The sequence below is a fragment of the Actinia tenebrosa genome, unplaced genomic scaffold (genome assembly GCF_029948245.1).
Source record: "Actinia tenebrosa isolate PJP-AT-01 unplaced genomic scaffold, QUT_ActTen_1.0 PGA_scaffold3__52_contigs__length_22856419, whole genome shotgun sequence".
In the NCBI taxonomy this organism is placed as follows: Eukaryota; Metazoa; Cnidaria; class Anthozoa; order Actiniaria; family Actiniidae; genus Actinia; species Actinia tenebrosa.
The window spans coordinates 17,405,773-17,431,248 of NW_028292580.1; the positions used below are offsets into that span (position 1 = coordinate 17,405,773).

At 36.4% G+C, this 25,476-nt stretch overlaps 3 protein-coding genes and 1 pseudogene across 4 annotated transcripts in view; 3 read left to right on the forward strand and 1 right to left on the reverse strand.

Moving 5' to 3' along the window:
• Nucleotides 1-14,486, forward strand: part of LOC116301093 (ryncolin-4-like) — a 28,179-nt pseudogene extending 13,693 nt beyond the window's left edge. The window contains exons 6-9 of the transcript XR_016120766.1: nt 10,994-11,146; nt 12,825-13,075; nt 13,408-13,655; nt 14,330-14,486. The product of XR_016120766.1 is annotated as a ryncolin-4-like (transcript). The remainder of the gene's footprint in view (nt 1-10,993; nt 11,147-12,824; nt 13,076-13,407; nt 13,656-14,329) is intronic.
• Nucleotides 14,487-15,409: 923 nt separating this feature from the next.
• Nucleotides 15,410-16,357, reverse strand: LOC116301094 (melanocyte-stimulating hormone receptor-like). The gene has a single exon (XM_031710093.2). It carries the CDS (start codon nt 16,355-16,357, stop codon nt 15,410-15,412), a length of 948 nt encoding a protein of 315 aa, XP_031565953.2.
• A 4,911-nt stretch (nt 16,358-21,268) lies between these two features.
• Nucleotides 21,269-22,216, forward strand: LOC116301078 (melanocyte-stimulating hormone receptor-like). Its single transcript, XM_031710077.2, has one exon. It carries the CDS (start codon nt 21,269-21,271, stop codon nt 22,214-22,216), a length of 948 nt encoding a protein of 315 aa, XP_031565937.2.
• Nucleotides 22,217-24,512: 2,296 nt separating this feature from the next.
• LOC116301077 (adenosine receptor A3-like) lies at nt 24,513-25,457 on the forward strand. Its single transcript, XM_031710076.2, has one exon. The coding sequence runs from the start codon at nt 24,513-24,515 to the stop codon at nt 25,455-25,457; it is 945 nt and encodes a 314-aa protein (XP_031565936.2).
• Nucleotides 25,458-25,476: the final 19 nt, after the last annotated feature.

Sequence of the window (25,476 nt, forward strand, 5' to 3'; positions counted from 1 at the left end):
CTAAATTACTTAACACTTTGAATGCTTTCCTTCCTTCGTGTTCACTTTTGTGGCTACTCTTTCATCTGCGGACTGCTTCTTGCTTGGTCTTCGGCTTCAGTCTTGGTCTTCAATAATTCTTCTTCTAGCATACAAAGCTTAGCAAAAAAAAAAAAACAATTTACAAGTGACTACTCGAATATGACTTTATGAATTCTTAAAAATTTACAAAACTAAAACTTTATCAATTCAGGATCATCCCATGCTTAGTTACGACAACAAAAATTGTAATAAGTGGATCTGATGACGATTTTCGTTACGCTCCTAAACATATAATTCTGCTGCTTTTTCTCTAAACCTAATTCGTTCATCATTTCTACAAACTCTGATGATTTGTTGGAGAAGACACCAAGGGTGCTGATGGATAGATTGACAAACTTGACATCCGTGAATCGACTCTTTTGTCGATTTACGAGTTCCAAATATTTAAGTTTCTTACGTTCAATGTTATTGTCAAGATTCGATTCAAAACCAACTGTTAATTCAAGTATGTACAAGCACTTATTACAAATGGATAAGATAAGATCAGGACGCAGACTGTCACCAGTTATGCTAGATGGGCTTGTGAATCCAGGGAAATGATAATAATGATATTTTATATAGCATCAATATCCTGGAGAGTTCAACAACGCTTTACATTAAAAGTTTTAGCATAAAAAGTTAAAGAATAAAATAACATATGAAATATACATAAAAATATATAAATAAAATATGTATCATATAAACACCAAAGGAAGCCCAATTTCTGCATATAATAGCTCAATATTCCGAATGAGATAAGCTTCGATTATCAAACACAAAGATTTCAGTAAGAGGCTACGTGCCATTTGATATTTATTCAGCTATTGTCTTTAAGAAATAGCCACATGCATAATTCTTGACAGAAATATGACAGCTATATACATACATACATAACATCAAACAAAAGTGTCAATGAACGGAAGCAAAATTCTTTTCACGATAAAGTTAATCTTCTTTCTACTATAAAGGCTGCTAAATTTAATTTATCCATAGTTAATTAACTATGATTTATCTAAATATTTAAATTTATCGAGCTTAGCTCTATACAGAAATTTCCATCTTCGGTGCCGATATCTGACCTTATAGTAAACTCAACAAAATTACTCGACTCTGATTGGTCGAGAGGAGTACAATTATAGCGTTAATTGTACTCCGTAGGAGTACCGAATTAAGTCGCTATGGCAACACGGCCAAAACAATGTCAAAACAATTATTTTCTATCATTTTGTACTTAAAAACAAAAACTATAAACAAAAAATCGCACGATCTTCTCGTACAATTTGGAATTAATAGACACTCGTAATGTTTTGAAAGTTCTTTAATTGTACTCGCCTAAAGGCTCGTGCAATTACAAGAACTTACAAAACATTACTCGTGTCTATTAATTTCCAAATTGTACGAGAAGATCGTGCGATTTCCTATACAAATCATTTAAAGTTAATCTAGAGTTTTCTGCAGAGAATAAACGCTTCTTTCCAGAATAAAAAAAATGTTATGAAGTTTACTTAAAGACTACATAATACTGATCGGAGATCAAGAAGTAGCCTAAGTTTATCAACTCAGTAATAAATGCATGGTAACATACCCAAGTCTAATTTGAAACAACAGACAAGTGCAACAAAAAAATAATAATTAAAAAAACAATTAAAAAAAGGAAAAACTATTTAGGGATTATTACCGATTTTTACATGCCTCCTTAAAGTTTTAATAATTTTAATAATTTCTAATTTTACTTTTTTCATTCTGGGTTACTCCCTAATTTCTGGGTCCTTGCCAAGTCCCAAGAAGCGTGTAAATCGAACCTCACAGAAGAGCCCCTTACGAGAAGTGATGTTTGCAAAATATAATTTCATATAGTATAGCACGACCGTGAAACCAAAACTTTCCATTATTGAGCCATATCGAGTAAGGAGTCTGGAGGTTTTCAAGGACCACAAGCAGGAATTTACGCACATTCAGGAAGAGATTTCCATTTATCCAGGTTGTCAAGCTTGCTCGTTTTGAACGGTGTGATGCTCACGTCTTAAGATTCTTTTGACTGTAGCTTTTACTTGTTGACGAATATCTTGCATGCGCCACAAGTACAGCAGAGCGTTCACTGTGGAGTTCATTGCTACAATCAGGTCACTTATGCGAATTATCTTGTAAATTGTAATCGAAGAAATGCCTTTTCCATTAATAACAGAAAATGTAGCAGCGGAACAAACGTATGGTAGATACAACAGTAAGGACGTCAACATGACAATCATCATGGTGTTCATAGATCTTCGGTATTGCGAGACATCAAAGTTACTGCTTCCGTTGTCTGATTATTCGCTGTTAGAGGATACAGAAGACGTGAGCTTCTTCAGTGAGTAGAACGACATGGAATAACAAACGATTATGGTTGAGAGAAACACGAAAAGAAAAAATGAAGAAATGATATATTTCTGATAAGGTAATGCATCCGATACGAGTAAGGTTAACAGCAGCAGAAGTATCCCCAACCAGAAAGGGACAGTCACCATCCAGATACGTTGAGATGTCACAAATGATCGATATCTGTTTTTCAGTCTTATGGCCAACAATCGATCAACGCTTATAAGAGTCAAACAGTACAGAGATACAGTACCTAACCAGTATCCAAATAGATGAGTAATAGCAGCTATGTAACAATATTTTGTTTTCCACCCCTTAAGGTAAGCATAGTTGGCGAGTATCGTTGAATTTTCTGCAAATGCTCCAAACATAAGATCCGATAATGCAAGATTAGCAAGAAGAAGATATGAAGGCTTGTGCAGAGATGGATTCTTCCAGATGGAATACAGTATTAAAGGGTTCAGAGATACGGCAGTTAGTGTTGTGACTGCATATAACGCGGATAGAGTTATCCGAAACGATGGCAATTGAAGGGAGGCGTTGTATGAAAACGATAAACAGCTGTGGTTCATAGTTTTGGTGTGAAACTCAGGCGATTTGAATATAGTTTAAATAAAGTAGTCATGTTCACTTAGTCTAACTCCACTAGTTTTTTTAGCTCTACACCTGTTTTAGGTAAATGTAATTATGTCTGTTCCATCATTACAAATATGTATTTGAATTTTAGTTGACAACCACGACCTTGCTGACCATTGAGCGGTATTCTATTTGCAAAGGGGTTATTAAATGAAATTATATGCGTTCCATCATTACAAATATATATATTTGTTTAGTTGACAACTCCGACTTTTCTGACCATTGAGCGGTATTCTATTTGCAAACTGGTGGTTAATCAATTTCCTCAATTCCTCAAATCTGATTGCCTGAGAAACTACTATTATCTATTTTCCATTAATCTATCTGTGCTAATTGTAATTGGGCACCCGTATAATTGAAAAGTTGGTTGTAACTGGACAATGGTAGTCGGACAGTTTCATAGCCAAATCATTTTGATGCTTTTCAATAAACCCAGTAATCAGCCCAATCCATTTAATATAAGAATTCATTTCAAAAAAATAAAGCTTTTCGTGGTGATTCATATTTCTTGTTTACATTTTCGGAAGCCTTGCAATATAGTTGTGCTTGTGAAGTCGATATTGGTTGATTGTGAAGAGGAGTACGGTCTTTAGCTCTTTCTTTTTAGAGTTTTACTATTCTTTTTCTCGGAAAGTGTAATAGTCATAATGATTTGGCAATTGAACTTCATGTCGTATAATCATACTCGCGATTAACTAATTGATCTTCCGTTGTCGCGGTCATCCAGTTTTGCTAATCACTCGTATAATATTTGATTACAGACAGAATGGACTCCACTCAGTCCTATTCACGTCGTGAATCAACCATTTTTGCTTCCTATGCAAATTGCCCTTTTAAGGGGGCAAAAACTTTCAAACGATGAAATTTCTTCGTTTGAATTGTTACTACGTGGATGTAAACACAGTAACTGAAAGCCTTCTTTATGTAGAGTCTTAAACTGGCAAAGGCGTATTGGTAGGGACTACCATAGAATTAAAAAGCACCAAAAGAAAAGGCCTTAGACACAACGAAATAGCCGCCATTTTGTGACGTCACAGCATTTTTGAAAATGGTAATGCACCGGACTATTCGATGTTCTTTTATCAAACCTAAAGCGTTTTTGACTTATGAAACTATTTTGTGTGCTGTGTTATTTCTAATGTTTCATTGTCTAATAACTTCTTTTTGGGTCTCACACCTGTCACACGAATTAGTTCTTTTCCCTTACTTTCATAAATGGCACGCAGCTGAATTTTCCATGTGGATAATAACGAACATGGAGAGGTTTCTTAATAGATGAATCTAAAAATTTCCAAAAATAAAACTAATAAAGTGTTTCGTTATGCCGAGATGTCAGTATTGCTATAAAAGTAAATTATTGCCTTCTGTGACCGAGCAATTCAGAAGTTAACGAAAAATTAATAATCTGCTGAATAGAAAAGAATAGAAAAGAATAGACAAATTGACTAAACATATTGGGCTTCAAACAAGATGAAATTCTAGTCGGCATTGTTAAGCCACAGAAGAGTTCCTTTGAAACGAACACTCATGTGATGAACTTAATGAAAAATTCGACTCGAGACGTGACTGAGCATGGATGGATTCCGGCGGGGTATTTGTGCTAAGCCTAATTTACTTCTTCACAAAGCCGGGCGAGGGGTAAAGGAAGCTCCAGTTACGTTATTACAATTCGTGTATAAGGCTTATAATATTTAATCACTTATACTGCTCGATATCCATAGGAGTGATCTATCGTGTATTTCATTTATAATAAGATGCTAGATATAAACTAAGTCATATGATATTATATCATACAAATTAGAATATATTAAAACCAATTTAAAATTTAAAATTACTATTAAAATGATAGCATCAGCATAAAATAACCTAGAGTATAATAATAGTAATAATATAATAATAACTAATCTGGAATTGGCTAACAATAAGCAAGCCTTTTAAATGAAGCTATACTTTTTATATGACGCAACTCCCCAGGTAAAGAGTTCCATAACTTAGGTGCTGCAAAGGCAAATACTCTATCTCCAAAGGTCGTCTTAGATTTAATGGATGGAACACTAAGCATCAAACTATCGGCAGATCTAAGATTATATGAAGACGACTTAACAACCACAAGATCACTGATATACTTAGGCGCGAGCCCATAGATAGCTTTAAATGTAAATCACATGATCTTAAAATCAATACGAGATCTTATCAGTAACCAGTGAAGGTCGCGCAAAAAAGGAGTTATATGGCAAAATGTAGGTGCCTTGTAGATAAGTCTAGCGGATGCATTAATTAAGCGCTGTATAACTTATACTGTTGTAATAGTCAACACGACTCGTGATAAGAGCGTGCACAAGCGTTCGAGTCGCTTCAGCTGACAGATACTTACGAATACGCCTAATGTTGTGCAGGTGATAAAATGATGACACACAAACTTTACTAATATGCGTGGACATAGTTAATTTAGAATCAAACCAGTTACCTAAGTTGCTATTGACAGACGGTGGGTTGACATTAAGACGGTTCCTACTGAAATGCTATCTATACTTACTTTAGCTAGTTTATTAGGACAAAAATCATCATTATCGTCATTAAAGTGCCTATCCTCCTTCTGACAATATTCTCAGTATTGATTCTATACATGGGGTAAGATGTTGAATAACCCGAAAAAATTTCATAGTTTGAGTTTGGCTTCTTGAAGTTATAAAAGTTTTTCCATGTTATATGGTAATGCTGTCCACAACAAATAATCAGAATCCGTTTTCGCTCTATTGTCGCACAATACAGCAAGCCAAGCAAATTGTCTTCCTTCGTTGATAGTTGAATCAAAATCAATGGCTTTCTGTCTGTCTGTCTTTGTATTCATTTATTTTGAGAGAGTTTTTATAACTATCTGAGTATTATCTCTGAGAATCAGAGATAATACTATCACGGTGGAAGTGATTCCTTATGAGACATTTCAGTTTTTGAGAAGGGCGGATACGTTGGACGATAGAATTCAACGTCGATGAATTTGGTAGGCGATCCGTCCCGTCTGCAGGGTGAAATGGGCATTAAAACCTAAAAAACATCAAACCTCAAAACAAGAGCCCCTTATGAGAAGTTATGGTTGTACAATACAAGTTCATATAACATAGCTGGAATTTACGCACATACTGAAAGAGCTTTCCATTCATCCAGAGTGTGAACCTTGCTCGTTTTGAACGGAGCGATTTTTTCTTCTTAACATTCTTTTGACTGTAGTTTTTACTTCTTGACGAATATCTTGCATGCGGTACAAGTACAGCAGAGGGTTCACTGTGGGGTTTATTGCTACAATCAGTTCACTTATACATAATATCTTGTAAGCTATAATCGAAGGAAGACCTTTTCCATTAATAATCGAAAATGTGGCAACCCAAAAAATATTTGGTAGATACAATAACAAGGTCGTCAACATGACAATGATCATGGTATTCATAGATCTTCGGTATTGCGAGACATTAAAGCTACTGCTTCCATTGTCTGGTGGCTGACTGGAAGAGGATACAGAAGACGTGAGCTTCTTCAAGGAGTAAAATGCCATGGAATAACAAACGATTATTGTAGTGAGTAACACGAATAAAAGACATGGGAAAATAGTAAGTACTCCGTAAGAAAGAGTATTTGATAATAATAAAGTCAACAGCAGGAGAAATACAACGAGCCAGTAAGGGATAGTCACCATCCAGATACGTTGAGATGTCACAAACGATCGATATCTGTTTTTCAGTCTTATGGCCAACAATCGATCAACGCTTATAAGAGTCAAACAGTACAGAGATGCAGAACCCAACCAGTATCCTATGACATGAGCAACCGCAGCTATATAACAGTATTTAATGCTCCACTCCTTAATGTAAGCATAGTTGGCGAGGATCGCCAAAGTATCTCCAAATGCTCCAAACATAACATCCGATAATGCAAGATTAGCAAGAAGAAGATATGAAGGCTTGTGTAGAGATGGATTCTTCCAGATGGAATAGAGTATTAAAGAGTTCAAAGATACGGCAGTTAGTGATGTAATGCCGAATAACGCGGATAGAGTTATTCGAAACGATGGCAACTGAAGGAAGGCGATGTATCGGAAAGAGTAACACGTATTGTTCATTTTTCGACCTTCTCCTCTTATCAATCCTAAAGCGTTATGAACTTATTCGTCTTATGTACTGCGCTATTTATAAAGTTTAATTCAGTACATCGAATCGACGTATGGCTACCTATATAGATAGCTTTTGAGGTCTGTCACCTGTCACACGAAGTAGTTAGTACGCTATGCTGAATTGGTTTTTGACGTGGAGGAATAACCATCAATTATAGGTTTCGTAATAGTTGAAACTAATTTCCAGAAAAAAAACTAATCAAGTATTCCGTTGAGAGATCTCATTATTACTATTAAAGTAAGTTATTAACTTCTGTGACCGAGCAATTCATGAGCTAGTTACCGACAAATTAATAATCTGCTGAATAGAAAACTTGAGTAAACATAATGGGCTTCTAACAAAAGGAAATTCTAGTTAACATTCTAAAGCCACAGAGGGGTGCACTGCCAAACAAACAGTCACGTGCTGAAAAATGACTATTACAAGTTCGAACCTAAAGCATCTTGTAAGCAAAGATCATTAATTCCAACAGTGTACTTGTGCTTAGCCTAATTCGCTTCTTTACAATGGCGAGGGGGGAAAGGAAGATCCAGCTACGTTATCACAATTGACAAACATGACAACATGACAAAATTGCCGTCTGAATGGATCAATTGTCATTCCATTGTCGCATTATAATACGGCAAGTCTTGCAGAACTTTAGGGCGACTTTGGCGTTTCAATAATTGGTGATTCATAAATGAAACGATATCAGTGGCTTTAAAAGTCTTCGGTAGAGAAAAAAAATGTCTGTCTTTGTAATTATTTCGTTCGAGAGCGTTTATAACTATCTGTTTTTCATAAGTGAGAATCAGAGATAATACTATCACGGTGGAAGTGTTTCCTTATGAGACATTTCAGTTTTTGAGAAGGGCGGATACGTTGGACGATAGAATTCGACGTCGATGAATTTGGGAGGCGATCCTTCCCGTCTGCAGGGTGAAATGGACATTAAAACCTAAAAAACATCGAAACTCAAAGAAGAGCCCCTTATGAGAAGTTATGGTTGTACAATACAAGTTCATATAACATAGCTGGAATTTACGCACATGCTGAAAGAGCTTTCCATTCATCCAGAGTGTGAACCTTGCTCGTTTTGAACGGAGCGATGTTTTCTTTTTAACATTGTTTTGACTGTAGTTTTTACTTCTTGAAGAATATCTTGCATACATCACAAGTACAGCAGAGGGTTCACTGTGGAGTTTATTGCTACAATCAGATAACTGGTAGTATTTATCTTGTACAATGTAATTGAAGAAATATTGTTTCCGTTAATGTCAGAAAATTTAGCAGCCGAGCAAACGTATGGTAGATACAACAGTAAGGACGTCAACATGACAATCATCATGGTGTTCATAGATCTTCGGTATTGCGAGACATCAAAGTTATTGCTTCCGTTGTCTGGTGGCTGACTGGAAGAGGATACAGAAGACGTGAGCTTCTTCAAGGAGTAAAATGCCATGGAATAACAAACGATTATTGTAGTGAGTAACACGAATAAAAGACATGGGAAAATAGTAAGTATTCCTTAAGAAAAAGTATTTGAAAATAATAAAGCACGACCATTTCATATAATATAGCACGACCCTGAAACCAAAACTGTCCATAATCGAGCAATATCTAGCAAGGCGTCTGGAGGTTTTCAAGAACCACAAGCAGGAATTTACGCACATTCAGGAAGAGCTTTCCATTTATCCAGGTTGTCAAGCTTGCTCGTTTTGAACGGTGTGATTTTCACGTCTTAAGATTTTTTTGACTGTAGTTTTTACTTCTTGACGAATATCTTGCATACGCCACAAGTACAGCAGAGGGTTCACTGTGGAGTTCATTGCTACAATCAGGTCACTTATGCGAATTATCTTGTAAATTGTAATCGAAGAAATGCCTTTTCCATTAATAACAGAAAATGTAGCAGCGGAACAAACCTATGGTAGATACAACAGTAAGGACGTCAACATGACAATCATCATGGTGTTCATAGATCTTCGGTATTGCGAGACATCAAAGTTTAATCTTCCGTTGTCTGATTGTTCGCTGTTAGAGGATACAGAAGACGTGAGCTTCTTCAGGGAGTAGAACGACATGGAATAACAAACGATTATGGTTGTGAGAAACCCGAAAAGAAAAAATGAAGAAATGATATATTTCTGGTAAGGTAATGCATTTGATAAAAATACGGTCAACAGCAGTATTCCGAACACCCCCAACCAAAAAGGGACAGTCACCATCAAGATACGTCGAGATGTCACAAACGATCGATATCTGTTTTTCAGTCTAATGGCCAACAATCGGTCAACACTAATAAGAGTCAAACAGTACAGAGATACAGCAGCTAACCAGTATCCAATTAGATGAGTAATAGCAGCTATGTAACAATATTTTGTTTTCCACCCCTTAAGGTAAGCATAGTTGACGAGTATCGTTGAATTTTCTGCAAACGCTCCAAACATAAGATCCGACGATGCAAGATTAGCAAGAAGAAGATATGAAGGCTTGTGTAGAGTTGGATTCTTCCAGATGGAATACAGTATCAAAGAGTTCAGAGATACGGCAGTTAGTGATGTAACTGCATATAACGCGGATAGAGTTATCCGAAACGATGGCAACTGAAGGAAGGCGTTGTATCGGAAAGAAAAACACGTATTATTCATCTTTTGACCAGCTTCTCTTATCAAACCTGAAGCGTTTGAAGCTCGGCAGTCTTATTTCTGCGCTACTTCTAAAGTCTCATTCAATAAACCGAATCCACATATAGCGACCAATTTGAACAACTAATTTTCTGCAATATCTAGCGACTGACTAGCGTCTCATGCATGTGAAAGCTCTTTTGTTTCCAAGCGAACACGAAGCTAGTCAGTCGCTAATCAGTCCAGAACAATAGTTATTCAAATTGGTCGCCATATTTCGATTCCGTTTATACCTAATAGCTTTTTTGGTCTTTCATTCTTTCATCTGTCACACGAATTAGTTAGCTAGCTTCTCTTGCTTTCACAGTGTGCTTTCATAAATAGCACGTTAAACTGAACGGGTTTTCGATGTAGAGAATAGGTGTTTAATAGTTAAATCTAATTTCAAAAACAAAACAAAACGAAAACTAATCAAGTATTATTCCGTTATGAGATGTGAGTATCGCTATTAAAGTAAATTATTACCTTCTGTCACCGAGCAATTCAGAAGTTATCGAAAAATTAATAATCTGAATAGAAAACTCAAATAAATATTTTGGGCTCCAAGCAGAAGGAATTAAATTCTAGTCGGCCTTCACTTTACGCCAAGCAGGGTTGAGAATCAATAGATCCCAGAGACGTATTTGCGCAGAGTATAATTCACCTCTTCACAAAGGCTTGGAGGAAAAGAAGATATACACTTACTTCAATAAAGTTAGTCACCTGAAAAGCTATAAAGCTGAGGCCGACAAGGATTATGGGTAGATTCATTTTACACGTTCAACCGCTTAATAACTGTTCATGGACTTGCGAATCTTTTACCGGTTACAGTCTCACCTCTTCAGAGCATCATCGAGCTGAAGTTTGTATTAAAAAAGCTTTGTATATATATTCTTTTTTTATATAAAAAGTTTCTCATGATGCTCAGTGATCTCAGCTTTCTAGGTTTTTGGTGACTAACTTTATTGAAATAAGTATATATGTTAATTACTGGCCAGGCGGCTTGAAAACACATATCAGGGTTGAGGCCGTTAAGTCTGTGTAATAGAGGGAACAGTTATTTTTTCATACAGACGACTAACTTTAAGACTGTAAATAACTAATTTATTTTTCCCTTTTCCTTTCAAGCTAGTTTAGCAGGATACCGGACCGCTTGCAAGTACTGAGAAAACACCGCCCGCCCAAACAGCCAATCATAACACACGAGTTTTGTTATACCGGACCGAAAAAAAACGTAATTAAGTTCAGTTACGTTGTAACAATTCATCAAGAGAATATGAAGTAAGAGAGCATATCCCTGTGACCCATGAAAGTTTCTTGAAAATCTATTTTTAGCTCCGCGCGCTAGTCTGAGCTATTTTAGCATGCGAATCTTGATTGGTCAGATTGTAGTGATGTCATAGGTACAGAAGAGATCGGCAGTGACAAAGCAAGCTTCACGCAGTTGACAAACCAAACCAAACTTTATTCAATTTGACGAGAAAATGTGTTTAGAGGAATTCCCTGAGAAATTCTGAAAGGTATTTGAAGGAAAATACTCAGCTGAGACAACATCATTCAAGCTTGTTTTTAAATTAAAACAATGGTCGCTCGATTGAGACTCAATCATTTTGGAGTTGATTGCAGTTATAGATGAGACTGTAAGTTATTCCACAATTCTCCACCTAAACTGAAATACAGTTAATATTGCTGCATCCCAAGAACACGTACTTCTGACCTGAACTTCAGTGTTTTCAAAATGACAAGTTATCTAATGGACATCTAAAATGAAGGTAGATTGGACTCGTTTACAAAAGAGCCGGATTTTCGATGAACTTGTTGAATTCACTGAGTCAAGAGTTTAAAAAACTTTAAACTTGAGATAAATTTAGCATTTACTGTTGGAATCAGTTGTTTAGCAGTAAAAAGAAGAGGTTTTAAGATAGCTGAAAACAGTCAAGCTGCTCGGAATAGAAGAATTAAACATAAAGGCACAAATACGCCGAACTGAGAGCATTTGGCAGAAAAAAACGCAAGTAAATGCCCTTCAATCAGGTAAAAATAATCTCTTTTTTATTAGTTTGAATCCTCAAATGCTAAGTTTGATTCACTTCTTTGTACTTCGCCGATATTGTGATTGTATTTCTATTGTCTGTTTGGGACTTTAGAAGTTGAAAAGTTATGAAAAAATACCTGAACATTGAGGCGGAGCGAAAATTCATGGTGCAAAATTTGAAAGAAAGTTCTAGTTTTGATAGTCAAAGTTTTTCATTAATTCACCTTTTCTCAATGGGCAATGTCTTTTGCATAAACTGACACACCGTATTTTGGCAAGCTAAGCATATTTAATAATTGTGAAAAATCACTTCAGTGCCTCTTGTAGTTTTTTCCTCTGTGAAAACAGAAAATTTTCTTCGGCACATTTGGGTGCAAATAGTTTTTCTGATTCGTGTGTGAAACAAAATACTGGTCTTGTTCATCGTCTTCTTAATTACTTTAACTTAAACTTTATTTACTATAGAAAACACCACGGTAAATGCTTCAAGTTTGGCTGTATTCACTGTAGGTTTTTCGCTATTTTCATCGTTTTTTTTTTTGCGGTTTCCTTCCACATGGCGTCTTCGCTGTTTTTAGCGCTTGTTCGTATGTGACTGAAAACCATCCTGATTTGATCTTTTTCGGTGTTCTTTTACACCACTTGTTAAGTTAATGTTTAATTCGTCCATGAAGAACACATGATACTTTAATCATTTCAACTTTTTACTAATTTTGAAGGCATTCTTCTCGTCGGGAAGTAAACATTTTTCGCTCGCATGGAAGTCACTACAACTCTGAGCAGCAATAAGGGATCGCGTGTTAAAAATAGCTCAGGCTTGCGTGCGCTGCTAAAAATAGATTTTCAAGAAACTTTCATGGTTACAGACCCATGTATGGGAGATGTGCTCTCTTACTTAATATTCTCTTGCAATTCATGCATTAGATTTGGTGCACTTCAAGATCGCCGTCCGTCTGAATCTTCCTCGACTTGAACCAAGTGGTTTTCTCTTCTCAAGATTCTTTTGACTGTACCTTTTATAGCTTGACAAATATGCACCGCAAGTACAGCAGAGGATTCACTGTGGAGTTGATTGCTACAATCAGGAATAAAGATATTGGCGGAGAGTATATATAAGAACCGCGCAAAAGTATGGTAGATACCACAGCAAGGTCGTCAACGTGACAATGATCATGGTATTCATAGATCTGCGATATTGCGAGACATCAATTTCTGAGTTTCCATTGTCTTCTTGGAACATACATTCTCTAGATATCCAACCAGATTCACTTTTTTGGGCAAACGTAGAAACAAATCTGTAAATTTGTTTGTGCACTGAATTCGGACGAATCCTCTGTAATTCTACCATTTTTGTTATTACGTTGCTCTGTTTCATAAAACATCCCTTATATGTTTCCTATCTTTATTTGAATCATTTTTCAGCTTTCAAATTGAAGCCAAACTGACATTTAAAAAAAGTTATTATTATTTTATTTCTTTTTGTAATTTATTCTCTTTTTCACTGCAGACTGGAGACAAAGGAGCTACTATGTTGCCCCCATTAATGTTACACTTACAAACACTTCCGACCCCCTCAAAGCCAGATGGACTGCTTATTATCCCATTAGTTCTCCATCATCTTACTCCTAACTACATATTGCTTTCTTTGGAGTTGGAGCCATTTCTGCTCCCGTCATGTCATCAACGGACTCCAGCGTCCCTTCATGCAGCAGCATGTTTTCACACAACATTTACAAGGCAGTCTTCAGGTCAAAAGTAAGATGATGCCTCACAAATAACATACACCTATTTCAAAAAAACGTTGTCATCGCGAAAGGCAAAAGGCGAAAGCAATAGGAGATTTCTATCATTTTTGTTTACAAAAACCTGTTATACGGGAATTTTCCTACACAAAAATGTTCAAAAAAGTTAAACAGATTAATATGGGATTGGATAGGTCATACGGAGATGGAAATGGTTTCTTTGAACTATACAAAGAACATTGAATTAGTCTTACAATGGGGTCCATGTTCTTGGGGAGAATAAGAAGCAGAAACACAAGTCACTCCAGCTATTCTTAGATTTGTGAATGGCCTATCTCCTATTTCCTTTGGCGATAACAACCTTTTTTGACGTTGTCATCACCAAAGGCCAAAGGCGATAGGCGAAAGGCGATAGGCGATAGACGAAAAGCAATAGGAGATAGGTCATTCCAGGATCCAAGAATAGCTGGAATGACTTGTGTTCCTGCTTCTTATTCTCGTCAAGAACATGGACCTTAGTGTTGAGACTGATTCAATGTTGTTTGTAGTCGACAAAACTATTTCCATATCGGAATGACCTATTTCCTATCGCCTTTGGCGATGACAACGTTTATTGAAATAGGCGCATAATTCGTTTTCCTACAAAGTTAAGATTCATGCTGATTATATCTGATTACTTGCATTTAGGCTAGCAGTCGTGAATTGCTTTTGGGTGATTCAAGTGTCTGTATTAGTAGTTGGTACCCTGGCTACCCTGATGGGACTGACCGTGGCCGACTCGGTGTACTCCCTCTTCGCGCTGTGCAGTGACCTAGTCTACGTGGTTCTCTTCCCTCAACTATGCTGTGTCACCTATGTGCCGCATACAAATACCTACGGATCATTAGCTGGTTACGTCTTGGGTCTCGTTCTCCGGGTTCTTGAAGGAGAACCGGTGATCGGCTTGCAACCTACCATCAAGTACCCATACTACCCTGATGTACATGATCAGATGTTCCCATTCCGTACCCTCCTTGCCATGGCTTGTTCTTTCGTCGACATTGTGGTGGTGTCTTACCTGATGAGGTACCTGTTCAAGAAGGAAATTCTTCCCATGTCGATGGATTTCCCTCACTGCTTCCGAGATTACGACCTTAAGCATCACGAAAAGCCAAAAAAATGTTAGTACTGAAATAATATTAGACGAAAAAGCTCCAGAAGGCGAGCTTGAATAGCCAGAGATGGCATTTTCTAATGCGGGTGGAAGTTTTGAGAAACTTCCCGAAATGTGAAACCAATATATGCAGCAGTGGTTCCACGTAGAGGTTTGAATTGATCACCTCCAGAAATGGAGGAAATGTATGAAAAATTCGTCCAACTTCTACCCGGAACCATTGATTGTCATCACCATAATCAATTTGAGAATTGGCAATCGATTTTCGTGCGTTGTAGGCAGCCAAAACAAAGTTTAAAATTTTAATTAAAAAATCGTATTTTACAGCATTAGTTTCTATAACGGCATATTACATGCAGGCTGCTAATATATAGGACGTGGTTTTCAACTACCCTGATATAGTACTAGTTACTGTGATGTACAATTGTTATTGCTATGATGCCAATCAGCGATCGAGTCGATGATGAAGGCTATCTTTGCGCATGTAAGCTTAGATAAATTAAATTTATCTGATCTCTTTTTTAAGTTATATATATATACATATAATTTTTTTTTGTTCCTAAGTAAAGTGAAGGAACCCAAAAGTTGAGAGATTCAGATTTTCACCTACTTTGTTAATTCTGCTCAATATTTTCATCCACTTTCAATCCAAGGATCTTTCTCAAGGTAGTTTTCATTGCCTTTCTAAGATCCCTAATGCGCCAGATATACATCAAAGGATTGATTGTAGAACTGATCGCCACAATAAGCTCACTAGTCATCAACAATTTATAAACTAACATAGATGTAGGATTTTCATCAAACTTTTCAACGCCCTTAACGACAAGAATAGCAGCTGCACAGAAAAAAGGAAGAAAAAGTGAAATAACATTGCAGAATAAAAGCAACATTGTTTTCAAGGATTTTTGGTACTTCGAACGATTAAAATTACTATCTGTTCTGTCTTCGGTCTTGTCAGTCGATGCAACTGAATTGGACAGCTTTTTCAAGTAGTAAAACGACATGGAATATGATACACTCAGCACTATAAGGAGAACGAAGACGCCTGTTGCAATTGCAATGACTAGGGTCCTGATAGATGCGTGAAAGACAAACACCGACAATACAGCAGTAAACACCATGATCCACCAGGGAAGAAGAACAGCTTTCACTCGCTTCATGGTAACCACACTTCGATATCTGTTTTTTAGTCGGATTGCTAACAAACGATCGACGCTGATAACTGTTAACGTGTAAAGTGACACGGAACCCAGCCAATATGCAACTACTCGAGCCGCTAACGAGCAAACACAGAACACATTGGACCAACCTTGGATTGCTGCTATATTTGTGACCAAAATTAACGGTTCTGCCACACTGCCTGCCAATAAATCTACGAGAGCAAGAATTGCTATAAGCAAAAATGAAGGTTTGTACAAAGATTCGGTCTTCCAGATGGAGATCAGCACCAATATATTCAATAACGTAGCAGTAAAAGATGTCAACGAGTAAAGAACAGAAATTGTTGTACGAAAAGTGGGAAGTCTTAAAGTCAGTGTGTTGAAATAACATCCTCCATTCATTTTTAGTGTTAAGATTCTAAAAGAATGCGTTACACTATTTTCAGTGTTTTATACTACTACGACACTTTCTCATACGATGTAGGATTAAACAGTTCGTGCTATGGTCTGGTTCAAAATATGGCTACCAAGAATCAAGCTGTGATTGGATTGAACTTCAGCGATTGAATCACTGTCAAAACCCTGCGCTTGAATACGTACTTTTGACATCAAGCAGCATGCGAATAAACCTTGTTTTTTTGGCTATTATTTTCATCCAATCATAGCTTCTTTCACACAATCTTAAATGAAAGTCAAACAGTTGCTCCATTTGCTTTTTCATTAGTCCAAGTGCGAACAACACCTGCGCGAGCTTGTGACTGAAATGGGCTTTTAAGGACAAAATCTGAAATTAATTCAAGTCATTATGACTTTCGGTCAGCAAATTAAGATAAAGGAGGAATAAAAGATTGCTACTTATTGATACAGTTTTCTTTGAGTACTCGGTTTTTCCTCCGTCGCCCGTAAAAAAATCAGCACGTGAGTTGAGCGTTGTAAATAGTGAACTCAAAGGTACTGCGTGTAGAGTGAACTTGACCTCATGGAAGAGTCTGAACGGTCCATATGAGCAAGGAATCTAGGGTTTTTTGATACCTCGCAAGTTTACGCACACTAATGTTCATCTTCCTCGTTTTAAGCAAAGTTATGTTGTCTTTTCAATGATTCTTTTGACTTTAGTTTTGGCTGCTTGACGAATAACTTGCATGAGAACAAAACAGAATATGATTGGAAAATCTCTATTAAATGCCTATTAGTAAAGAAACAAAAAATAAATTTGACAGACCATTTCGAGCGAAAACTGTATCGGAAAGGCTTCCTGAACGTGCCACAAGTCATAGGTATGTTTGAGTCGCAATTGACAGCTGAAATTACATAAATCGAGTTGAAGTCTATGTCGAATGTGATGACTTCATATCGATTTTGGGACTTCATTTTACAGAAAGTCACTTTTGAAGGGGTCCGAAGCAATTTTATTTTACACAGAAATATATTTTTTTAATAACGAATATGCTAATATCAAAGGCACAACTACAGTTCCATTAACATCTTCTTTTTCTCTGGCTTTGGTCAGTTTGACGTCTGTTCAACTCCTCAATTCAAATCAAGCAATCAGCACAGCGTGCTTAATTTCGAGTAATATGATTGGTTGCGCGGTACTGTCTAAAAATAGTTCACTGCCATCCACCAGATTCACCAGATAGACACTATACTACTATAGTATTGAAAAATAAGAAATAAGACAGCAGGGAAATTAACAGGTGAACAAAAACATTCAATAGTTGTTTTTCAACTGAAAACTATATATTAAGACAAATTACTTTTTTTTTCTACTAACATAACTTTTTTTAAAAAATATCTTAAGTCTTAAAAGATATTCTGTGTCTTCCTCTATGGCTTGTGTTTACTATCAGACATTTTTGAAACAGTTTTTGCAATTTCACTCTATATAAAAAGCACTTGTAAAACTCGAATTTATCAACATTCTCCTGATATTTTGAGAAATGTTTAGCAATTATTAGCCGAAGGAGAAGTGAATATCGGCAAATACAATATTTACCGAGCCGCTGAGTCTTTACCTATACGGCGACTGTTTTTTGAACTTTTCTCGTGTTTCTCCCAACATCTTGCGTGCTTTATTTCACCGGTAGTATAGAGAGTCATAGGAACTTTGCTTCTGATCTATTGCTTCAATAATATCTACGATTGCTCATCATTAGGGATACTGGATAGGTTCTGTATCTCTAGCTGTACTGTTTGGTTCTTATTAGTGTTGATCGATTGTTGGCCATATATTACGGACGAAGAATAAACAGATATCGATCGTTTGTGACATCTAGACGTATCTGGTTGGTGACTGTCCCTTACTGGGTGGGGATGCTTTTGCGCTGATGTTAACTTTACTAATTAACACATGCCTTCCTCCAACCGTAATCGTTTGTTATACCATGGCGTTCTACTCGCTGAAGAAGCTCACGTCTTCAATATCATCATCGTCCAGTCAGCATCATCGTCCATCACCATGATCATCATCATCATCAACATCATCATCATCAACATCATCATCATCAATATCATCATTATCATCATCATTATCATCATCATCGTCGTCAATAACATCATCATCGTCATCATCATCAAAATCAAAATCAACATCACCATCAACACCAACATCAACATCAACATCATCAACAGCAACATCAACATCAACATCACCATCAACATCATCAACATCATCAACATCATCATCAACATCAACATCAGCATCAACATCAACATCAGCATCAACATCAACATCATCAACATCAACATCATCAACATCAACATCATCAACATCAACATCATCAACATCAACATCATCAACATCATCATCAACACCATCACATCTACATCAACATCAACATCAACATCATCAACATCAACATCAGCATCAACATCATCAACATCATCATCAACATCAACATCAACATCAATATCATCATCAGCATCAACATCATCAACATCAACATCAACATCATCAACATCAACATCAATATCATCATCAGCATCAACATCATCAACATCAACATCATCAACATCAATATCATCATCAGCATCAACATCATCAACATCAACATCAACATCATCAACATCATCATCAACATCATCAACATCAACATCATCATCATCAACATCATCATCATCATCATCATCAACATCAACATCATCAACATCAATATCATCATCAGCATCAACATCATCAACATCAACATCACATCAATATCAACATCATCATCAACATCATCACATCAACATCAACATCAACATCATCAACATCATCAACATCAACATCAATATCATCATCAGCATCAACATCATCAACATCAACATCATCAACATCATCATCATGAACATCAACATCAATATCATCATCAGCATCAACATCATCACATCAACATCATCAACATCATCAACATCATCAACATCATATCAACATCATCAACATCATCAACATCATCAACATCATCAACATCATCAATCATCACATCAACATCATCAACATCAACATCATCAACATCAACATCATCAACATCAACATCAACATCAATATCATCATCAGCATCAACATCATCAACATCATCAACATCATCAACATCATCAACATCATCAACATCATCAACATCATCAACATCATCAACATCATCAACATCAACAACATCAACATCATCAACATCAACAACATCAACATCATCAACATCATTAACATCATCAACATGATCACATCATCAACATGATCAACATCATCAACATCATCAACATCATCAACATCATCAACATCAACATCATCAACATCATTAACATCATCAACATGATCAACATCATCAACATCATCAACATCATCAACATCATCAACATCAACATCAACATCATCAACATCATTAACATCATCAACATGATCAACATCATCAACATCATCAACATCAACATCAACATCAATATCATCATCAGCATCAACATCATCAACATCATCAACATCATCAACATCATCAACATCAACATCAATATCATCATCAGCATCAACATCATCAACATCATCATCAACATCATCAACATCACATCAACATCAATATCATCATCAGCATCAACATCATCAACATCATCAACATCATCAACATCATCAACATCATCAACATCATCATCATCATCAACATCATCATCAACATCATCAACATCATCAACATCAACATCAACATCAACATCATCAACATCATCATCAACATCATCAACATCAACATCAACATCATCAACATCATCAACATCATCATCATCAACATCAACATCATCAACATCAATATCATCATCAGCATCAACATCATCAACATCATCAACATCATCAACATCATCAACATCAACATCAATATCATCATCATCATCAACATCATCAACATCATCATCAACATCATCAACATCAACATCAACATCAATATCATCATCAGCATCAACATCATCAACATCATCAACATCATCAACATCATCAACATCAACATCAATATCATCATCAGCATCAACATCATCAACATCATCATCAACATCATCAACATCAACATCAACATCAATATCATTAACACCATCAACATCATCAACATCATCAACATCATCAACATCAACATCAATATCATCATCAGCATCAACATCATCAACATCATCATCAACATCATCAACATCAACATCAATATCATCATCAGCATCAACATCATCAACATCATCAACATCTACATCAACATCTACATCAACATCATCTACATCAACATCATCATCAACATCATCAACATCAACATCATCATCAGCAACATCAACATCAACATCAACATCAACATCATCAACATCATCATCATCATCATCAACATCAACATCATCATGATTCTATCTAACTTCCAATTTAAACAAATAGCATAATTATTTGAATTAAGATTTCTTATACGCGATAAAAGCCCACCACGGAGACAAGTGGAGCAACTGCCTTCACTTCACATAAGTTTATATAATATAAGTTAGGATTGGATAAAAAGAATAGACCAAACAACAAGCTTTATTCGCAACCTGCTTGATGTCTAACGTACTTCTGTATTGACTGAATGATTTTTAACTGTAATAATAACAATGTTTATTGAAAGGATTTGACTGAATAGCTGATATGCAAATTTGAAAAACGGGGTAATAAAGGTGAATTAATAACTGAAGTTGAATCCCTTTCACAGCATGCTTCTCGGTAACTATATCCTGGAAAAGACCATAGCACGGATTGCTTAATCCTACACATCGTGTAAGATGGTATTCAGGGAGCGAGTAAAACTCCGAAAATGGTGTACATTCTTTTAGTATCTTAAATCTCTGAAAATGAATGGAGAATATTATTTCAACACGCTGACTTTAAAACTTCCCACTTTTCGTACAACAATTTCTGTTCTTTACTCGCTGACATCTTTTACTGCTACGTTATTGAATATATTGGTGCTGATCTCCATCTGGAAGACCGAATCTTTGTACAAACCTTCATTTTTGCTTATAGCAAATCTTGCTCTCGTAGATTTATTGGCAGGCAGTGTGGCAGAACCGTTAATTTTGGTCACAAATATAGCAGCAATCCAAGGTTGGTCCAATGTGTTCTGTGTCTGTTCGTTAGCGGCTCGAGTAGTTGCATATTGGCTGGGTTCCGTGTCTCTTTACACGTTAACAGTTATCAGCGTCGATCGTTTGTTAGCAATCCGACTAAAAAATAGATATCGAAGTGTGGTTACCATGAAACGAGTGAAAGCTGTTCTTCTTCCCTGGTGGATCATGGTGTTTATTGCTGTATTGTCGGTGTTTGTCTTTCACGCATCTATCAGGACCCTAGTCATTGCAATTGCAACAGGCGTCTTCGTTCTCCTCATAGTGCTGAGTGTATCATATTCCATGTCGTTTTACTACTTGAAAAAGCTGTCCAATTCAGTTGCATCGACTGACAAGACCGAAGACAGAACAGATAGTAATTTTAATCGTTCGAAGTACCAAAAATCCTTGAAAACAATGTTGCTTTTATTCTGTAATGTTATTTCACTTTTTCTTCCTTTTTTCTGTGCAGCTACTACCGTTGTCGTTAAGGGCGTTGAAAAGTTTGATGAAAATCCTACATCTATGTTAGTTTATAAATTGTTGATGACTAGTGAGTTTATTGTAGCGGTTAGTTCTACAATCAATCCTTTGATGTATATCTGGCGCATTAAAGATCTTAGAAAGGCAATGAAAACTACCTTGAGAAAGATCCTTGGATTGAAAGTGGATGAAAATATTGAGCAGAATTAACAAATACGACTGATTGCCTGGGTTTTTTGAGCGATGCATTTTGCTGCAAAATTAAGGAACTTTGCCGACTGAAGAACACTGCCATTCCAACGAGATTGTAATGCTTAATGTTTTAGACTGTTGGGGAAAAAAGAAGTAACCGTGGAATAAACGAAACGACAAGGTACAAGAATGTAAGAAAGAAAAGTCAAAGTAAAGCGTCTAATGACTAAGAAATGAATAAAAAAACATTTGTTTTCAGGATATGCAACTAGATAGATGCAACTAAAGTGTAAGACTTGAAATCATTTTCTATGTCTTTGATTTTAACGATATTTCTTTTAGCTTAGTTTAACTTATTAGCTAGAATACCTTATTATATTTCTTGCAATAAAGATTTCAAATTGATTAATAATATGTAACCCGAAAGTGTTATGTTCGAGTTCCAAATTACCATTATGACTTCATCTTGTTGCTTAGTAATAAGCTAAATTTATGAGCGTACCCACTTCAGTGGGATATCAGATTCAGAGTTTCACGAGTTTGTCCGTAGCGATGTCGTCATGCGCTGTGTCTCTTCATTACAGACTCATTTACTCAGGGTTAGCCTCGAATCAGTGTCTAAATATGCACAAATACCAACGGCAAAGCAAAGAATGCACAACTTCAACAGTACAGTACAGTAAATGTCTCTACTTAGTCAACTAAGAGCCAGGGTGTACCGGTGATGGATCATCTTGTTGAACTGAGTTTTGGACTGCGTCCGTCTCTTCGCTTTGTCCACTGACGTTCTAGCAGCACTTTGAATTTCCGTGGACCTTGACTGGAACACACGAATATTCTGCACAAAATCGATGTTAGCTCTAAATAGAGAACGCCCGAAACTGGATTATTGTTCACTAGGTAACTTCATACCTCTTAGGCCTAGGGCAAACGTCGAACTTTCCATGCACCGAACTTAATTGCATCAAAGAATGCCGCCTCATTATCACCTGTGTCCATTGTTCTTAATGAGTTCGGTGCATGGAAAGTTCGACGTTTGCCCTAGGCCTTAATATGGTAATGCCTTAAGTCTCTCGTTAGTTATTGTGTCACTGTTATCAAGCGCTTATTAGCGACGTTATCACTTTAATTTTTGATTTGAAATCCAAAATTTCAAAAGGAATTGAAAGTGACACTTCAGATCAGCTGGTTGCCTTTGAAGAAATAAACATCCATATTTCAATCCCAATTGCCCTCACTATGACGTCACATCAAAACAATCTATTAAACGCAAAGGATCATGGTCGTCGGAGGGGGTCAAATCAACGCAAATTCACCGAAAATTGTTCTAAAAACCCGTATCAATCCACGAAGAGAAGTAGAATAGCCAGCAAACGCTCACAATATTTTTTAGCACATATTAACACATATTATATCTGAAAAACAGGCCATTTTAGATTAAACTGTTTTGCTAGGAGCAAATTTTGTTGAATTTTCTATTGGATTTGGCGATTCTATCCCCCATATAAACAAGCAGTGACATCATAGTGAAATAGGGCAATTGATAGAAACTAAGAGAAGATTCTGTAGTAACTGGAACAAAATTAATTCAGTCCTAGGACTGAATTAATTTTGTTCCAGTTACTCCAAGTCGAATAATTAATGAGCATGAGAAGTCATTTCAAAGCCTCCAATATCAGACTGGACAGGATTTCAAGTCCGCGCAATTAGTTCCAGTCCTCGACTACGCCTCGGACTGGAACTAATTGCTTGGACTTAACATCCCGTCCAGTCCTCATTGTCGGCTTTGAAACATTACTTAAAAGTACTGAATTTTATATAAGTCTTCTAAGTTATAAATAAATTTGTCAGATCACTAGTACTTTTATTATTAATTAAAACCTAATATTTGATTGAGACGAGACGTGTTATTGACTAAAGAATGAATCGTGAAAAAAACCTTTTTGAAGCCTTACTAAAGTCGAAAAACATGTCTGCGCGATATGATTTATTAGGACTATCCAGTCAACTTTCTCCATTCAATTGCTTCTCTTTTTCCAGTACTGATTTTAATTTAAGTTCAAAAAGAAAACTCAACATCAAAAGCAAACATGCGTGTACCAAATCAAAAAATTCACGCGTCTCATTGGTCAAAAGAAGCGTTGCAGTTGTCAAGTAAAAAATATGGTCTTTCTACTGATGGCATAAAACAGGTATAATAATATTTAACCAAAACAGGTGTTGAGCTAAAACAAGTTTAGTGAAGCTCAGTTAACATAGCGTTCATTCAAATCGATAGCAACAGAACGCTAAGTATCTGCTCTTCTAGACCAAGATGAATCACAGTTGTTATTCGTTCCGCTACAACGCCTTCCTTCAGTTGCCATCGTTTCGGATAACTCTATCCACGTTATATGCAGTTACATCACTAACAGCCGTATATCTGAACTCTTTAATACTGTATTCCATCTGGAAGAATCCATCTCTACACAAGCCTTCATATCTTCTTCTTGCTAATCTTGCATTATCGGATCTTATGTTTGGAGCGTTTGCAGAAACTTTAACGATCCTCGCTCACTATGCTTACATTAAGGAGTGGAGCACAAAATACTGTTATATAGCTGCGATTGCTCATGTTATTGGACACTGGTTAGGTTCTGTGTCTTTGTACTGTTTGACTCTTATTAGTGTTGATCGATTGTTGGCCATTAGACTGAAAAACAGATATCGATCGTTTGTGACATCTCGACGTATTTGGATGGTGACTGTCCCTTACTGGGTGGGGATACTTTTCCTGCTGTTGACTTTACTTCTATCGAATACATTTTATTACCAAAAAAGTATCCTTTTACCATCTCTTGTTTTCTTGTTTCTCACAACAATAATCGTCTGTTATTCCATGTCGTTTTACTCACTGAAGAAGCTCACGTCTTCTGTATCCTCTTCCAGTCAGCAACCACAAAATGAAAACGGTACCTTTGATGTCTCGCAATACCGAAGATCTTTGAATACCATGTCACTTGTCATGTCGACATCTTTACTGTTATATTTGCCTAGTTTTTGCTCGGCTGTTACATATGCCCTCGAGAATGCGAAAGATTTTCATTCAATGGTATCATATCAGGTGTTACTGATAAGTGACCTGATTGTAGCAATAAACTCCACAATGAATCCTGTGCTGTACTTGTGGCGCATGAATGATATTCGCAAACGAGTTAAAACTACAGTCAAAAGAATCTTAAGACGAGAACATCGTGTTGGACAAGAGGCAAGTTCATAGCACATTAATCGTATCCCCA